Source organism: Toxotes jaculatrix, chromosome 8 (assembly GCF_017976425.1).
Source record: "Toxotes jaculatrix isolate fToxJac2 chromosome 8, fToxJac2.pri, whole genome shotgun sequence".
NCBI lineage: Eukaryota > Metazoa > Chordata > Actinopteri > Toxotidae > Toxotes > Toxotes jaculatrix.
In genome coordinates this window covers 1,475,436-1,481,039 of record NC_054401.1, presented here as the reverse complement: position 1 = coordinate 1,481,039, position 5,604 = coordinate 1,475,436, and the positions used below count along the sequence as shown (strand labels likewise).

The 5,604-nt window shown below is 44.3% G+C and overlaps 1 protein-coding gene across 2 annotated transcripts; it reads left to right on the top strand.

The window, feature by feature from the left end:
* Positions 1–1,038: 1,038 nt before the first annotated feature.
* On the top strand, positions 1,039–5,082 carry hapln2 (hyaluronan and proteoglycan link protein 2). 2 transcript variants are annotated; one of them, XM_041044410.1, is made up of 6 exons: positions 1,039–1,584; positions 1,676–1,780; positions 2,300–2,656; positions 2,886–3,002; positions 3,097–3,279; positions 4,012–5,082. In XM_041044410.1, the coding sequence occupies exons 2-6, from the start codon at positions 1,699–1,701 to the stop codon at positions 4,287–4,289; spliced, it is 1,017 nt and encodes a 338-aa protein (XP_040900344.1). In that variant the 5' UTR covers positions 1,039–1,584; positions 1,676–1,698; the 3' UTR covers positions 4,290–5,082. The 2 variants fall into 2 exon arrangements, with proteins under 2 accessions (XP_040900344.1, XP_040900345.1); XM_041044411.1 differs by lacking the exon at positions 1,039–1,584 and having other exon boundaries at positions 1,605–1,780.
* Positions 5,083–5,604: the final 522 nt, after the last annotated feature.

The window sequence follows — 5,604 nt, the reverse complement described above, 5'->3', positions numbered from 1 at the left end:
GTCAGGATGACGTGTGGAGCTCCGATGTTCACCGGACAGCATGTGTTTGAACTCTGTTAGTAAAGAGTTGGTCCTGAAGGCTTGTGCTCACACTCATCGTATTCATACCACACAGCAGTATTCATACTACACACAGCAGTGTTCATACTACACACAGCAGTGTTCATACTACACACAGCAGTGTTCATACTACACACAGCAGTATTCATACTACACACAGCAGAGGGCAACGTTTGTTCTGCTCGTTCACCAAAACTGGAGAAGAATCAAGCTCGATGGAAGGGAGGAAAAAACAGGAGGTGTTAAAATATGTCACCAAAAAAAAAACAAAGACTGAATAATTAGGTGGGAAATGGCAGAGAAAACAGAACAGAAGCAGCTGAGGTGACTGAGCTCACTGAATGAAGAAGATAGATAGATAGATAGATGATAGATAGATAGATAGATAGATAGATAGATAGATAGATAGATAGATAGATAGATAGATAGATAGATAGATAGATAGAATCAGAGACAGTTGGCCGTTGTCACCTAGAGGTGTTTGGGTGAATACTAATTGGAGGCCAAGAAAGAATCCCATTGATGATGGAGCACAATGGAGAGGCAACACAAGCAAAAACAGAAGAATCCCATTATTTCATCTTTTTTCCACATTGGACCGTGTTTGTGTGACCGCCGCCTGCTGTCACTGCGTGGAGACCGTGACCCTCACAATGCAGCCCTTGTGCCCAGGGGCCACGGCAGCAGAGGAAACTAGAGCCGACACAGCTTCCTCTCCCACTGCCCCCCGGAGCCGTGTGGGCAATAACAAAGATGGCTGAATGCACACTATAGTCCTCTTTGGCAACAGCCTTCTGAGAAAGGTTAGAATACACAGGCAGGCTTGTTGTCCGGGTTCAGTGATGGCTGGTCACTGTATAGGCTGAATGCTACAATATGCTGTGTGACAGGAGAAGCCAGTGCAGGAGCCAGAAGGCAAATCTGGTCAAAAAAATATCAGTGGCACAAACACAGAATTATTTTATCAAACAATTTCATTTCGGTAAAAAATGAAAACGAACAACTTCTGCTTGACCTCAGAAAACAGTCTGATTTGTTTGAAACTGAAACAGCGCTGAGAGTCAGTCATTCAGAAACATCTGCAAACTGTTTGAATGTTTTACGTGTGGAAACGAAAACGTGTGAAAATTGTTTATCTTTTCATTTTTTTCTCATCTTTGATAACAAAACAAAAAGGGAACAAATCCAAGTAAAACAGAATGAAAGAGCATTTCAGGCCTTCATACACTCATTAACATCTGGAGCAGAGAGGACAACAATCCTGTTTACACACTGTTTATCACCGACTGGACCATATGACCAGAGAGAGGAGAGAGAGGGTGTGAGAGTGAGAGAGATGAACTACATGTGACAGCGGGACATTCAGGGCTTGGACCAAGGACCAAACAGGGACAAACATCAGCCTCCACTTTCCAAAGTTATGAACTATCCAGGAATTTTCTGACTGGACACTAATCAAACACTGTCGTCATGTGGGACAACGCAGGGGGGCGACTGCACAACTGCTTCTTCTCAACTTCACAGGTCTGAACTATTGTTTTTCTCCCTTTACCTCTGCCAAGATCGGTGTGAAGTAGATTAGGAGATGATAACACGCTTACCTGTCGAATTGTAGGAGCTGGAAGAGTGACCGCCTTCATGATGAACTGCGCTGTGATTCTTCTACTAACATCAAGCTGCTTCAACTGGTCTTCAGCTTTGTATACACCCAGCGGAGCAGGTAGAGGTTTTGGTAATCTGTCCTGTCTGCTGTTAATGATTAGCTTTTACATGAAAATGATTGTGAACCTTCAAAATCTGAAAACTGGATTGTGCAAATATGTTTTGTTTTTTTGAGGAGTTAAATGTTTCAGTGCTGCCCACACTCTGACTTCAGCACACACCTGGTGGTTGGCATTTTCATCCTAATGAGGCAAAGCCAGAGCACGTGCCAGGTGTGCCTCTGAGTCACATGACCTGCGCTGGTGTCACACCTTGAGAAGCTTCTCTGAAATACAGCAGAGGAAGAGCAAGAGCTGTGTTTCTGGGAAGCTTCTCAGAAGTCGGTCACTGATGGGTGCAGCACCACGGAGCTCCCAGTCACAGGTCGACTCTGCCACTAACAGCAATCACCAAAAGCAAATCTGAGGGTTTTAAAGGGCAGTTCAACAATCATTTTCATAATGTCTTTGCTTTACCTTTGGTCAGTGAACTGTGACGACATAAACACTGACACCTGCTGGATGCTGTTTGTCCCCAGAGCCCAAGAAGCTGAAGTATCTCATCGACCCGCCTGTGTTCGCTGAAGTCACCGGCCGAAGGGGAGATAATGTCACCTTGCCGTGTATTCTGAGAAGCAAACCCAGCCATTACAAAGTGAAATGGACAAAGCTGGAGCCCGAGCACGTAGGGCCAGAGAATATTATCATGATATCAAATGCACATGCCTTCAAGCCCTACGGCCATCTTGGACCGCGGGCCTCGCTTCGAAAGGCTCACGTAATGGACGCCTCCTTGCAGCTCAGCCGTCTGGAGCTGGAAGATGGCGGCAGGTATCGCTGTGAGCTTGTCAATGGCATCGAGGATGAGAGTGTTGTCATAACGCTGAGGATTGAAGGTAACTGAAGCAATAAGAAGACCAGTGTCTAATCCAAGTATCAGCTTTCACTGCTGTAAATGGTGTAAAATATGTGTTTGAAATGTTCCCACACCTACATAGGGGCAAGGATTTTATCATGGCTGCGGGTTTGTGTTGGGGAATCATTGTCCTTTAATGAAAGACAGGAAGCACAGAACACTGTGAAAGTGTACAGCATAAACACTGAAAAGATGGCTTCTGTTTCCAGGGGTGGTGTTCCCATACCAGAGTGAAAACGGACGCTACAGATTCACCTTCCATGAAGCCCAGGAGGCTTGTGCTGAGCAAGATGCTACGTTAGCCACATACATCCAGCTCTACAGAGGTACCACATACTGTGCAAAGTGTTTATTAGCAGCCAATAACATGCTGTCTGCAGCTATATCAGCCCTCCTAAACCAGCGTGTCTCCTCCTGCAGCCTGGACGGAGGGTCTGGACTGGTGTAACGCAGGCTGGCTCCGCGATGGAACCGTTCAGTACCCCATCATCCACCCTCGACCCGTCTGTGGAGGAGAGCTGCTCCCTGGGATTCGCAGTTATGGAGCAAAGGATAAGAATCATGATCGGTTCGATGCTTTCTGCTTCACCTCTCAGGCGTCTGGTAAGCTTTGAGTTGCTTGGCTTGGACCATGTGGGACCTGATTCTTATCAGACATGACAGAAAACTGGAATCTTTAAATGTTTAACATCAGGCAGAAAAGCCTGTTTTAGATTATTCCTCTGATTTTAGACAGTTTTTCTTTTTCACAATGTCTGAATTTTCCAGGTGCTAAGAATCTCACCTGCACGAATCTGTGCAGTGAACCACTTGACTGAAACTCTAAGTTGGGGTTCGTTGATCAGTTTCACAAACTGTTGCATCGCCCTCAGCACCAACATCAGACTTGTTCTGAAGCAGAACTCAGGATTTCTCCGACGTTCTCAGATTCCTGGAAAGTCCTCACACAGTGTGGGTTTTCTCGTTACTGCCAGTGGAGCATCACAGTTCAGAGTTGTGTGAAGGGAAGGATGTTGTTACTTTATTTCACAATCAATCAGTGTTTCAGAAACACTTCTGAATGTCAGCTCTGCGTAGCTGCAGCCTGACCTTTGGTAGCAAACTGATAGTAGGAGGACAGAGGACAAAAAAGGAGGAGCGATGAACACGTTTATCAGTGGGAAAACACTTGCCTGCCTCTGTTCCTGCTGCAATCAGGAAAATGTGACAAGTGAGATGGAAATTTGCAAAACAAAGAATTTAAAGATTAGAATGTTTGACAGTATCGAAACGATACCAAACCTCTGAACTGAAGTTGCCTGGATGTGTTCATATCAATCCTTCCTCCTCTCACAGGTTCCGTCTTCTACATATCAGGGTCTTTCTCCCTCGAGCAGGCAGGACGTGCGTGTAAACATCAGGGAGCCGAGCTGGCGTTGGTCGGCCAGCTTTATGCCGCCTGGCATTTCCAAAACTATGACCAGTGTGACGGGGGATGGCTGAAAGACGGCAGCGTACGGTTCCCCATCAGCAACCCCAGGGAGCGCTGCGGAGGCATCCCCGGGGCAGGGGTGCGCTCGTTTGGGTTCCCTGACAAGAAGACGCATCTTTACGGAGCCTATTGCTATAGGTAGCCTCGAATAAGACCTGCAGACGAATTACGAAACCTCACATCTGAAGCAACAGACAATTACTGACAACAGAATTATATGGTTATATTTCAATTCTTACATTTTTAAAATTGAGTGAGTGACACGGCCATATTATTAATGTAAAACAGGGATTTCTGAAAACAAAAGGCCTCATTTCCATATAATTTGGCAGATTCTTAAAATCTTAAAGCCAGGAACTGATTTAGCGTGTAGACAGGACCTTCTACACCGTCTCCTAACCCAGATTTCTCAATAAGACATGAGACTGATTGACTGGGTCAGATGACCATGGGTTCAGAAGCTTTTCTGATCAGGCTTATTTCTTCCATTGGATATAAAGACAACACAAACCCGTGTTAAACAGATACATGAAGAGTAATTCAGGTTTTTCCTGATTGTTTAACGTGTCCAGCAGCTACCAGCCAAAACTGCCAGAAGATTTTGGTTGTGGCTGGTAAACTCCAGCAGTGATTCTCTCTGACGTAATAATCATTTAAGAAATAATTGTTGTTTGGATGTTTACTGTAGTTTATTTTGGATAATGCCAGCTTCTGTGACTTATGGAAAAATGGAAAAAATGGAAGTAAAAGGTGAAAAAGAAACACAAACACAATCATCTCACACTAAACCTGTAATACTTTGTCTAAGACTAAACTGCTTCCTGTGAGCTCGTCCAAAGCAGCTAAAACGTACTTTAAGGATCGACTGGTTTATCTGTAAATTAATTCCATGTAACTGAATTTATTCAATAAAGACGTGTCCACATGTCAGGGTACTGATTTGGCAGTGAAATATTTGTGCTTTGAAGTTTGCCATGTTGGAGAGAAAACAGCTTTTTGGATGTGGCTCCAGATGCCACCAGTGTGTGGGATTTGTAGACTCTGAGCTTTTCAAACATCACCAACTCACTGTCTGAGGGTGCAGCCAAAAACATGTGGAAGTCGCCTAAAGAAACTGATAACAGAGAATGTGCTGAAGCCCTGTGTTCGAAACTTCGCTGCTTTGGCGACTCCTTGTGTTAGCATCGGAAATGACTCCTGGCAACTTAAATTGGGGTCTGTAAAAATCACAACCCAGCTTTATCCGGAGGCTGCAGCTCTGCAGTTTGAAGGTTTTATACTAATGAGCTCATTAATTAGACAAATAAATTCTTTTGATGAAAAAGGGCCATGAAAATACAATCTCCAAACTCCACAACTACTCTTACTACGTTTAAATTTTCCTAAACTAAGTTATCTGGTAAGACACTGTACTCTTCATTAAGAATCATGTGATCATGCTATTTTAATGTGTTAAT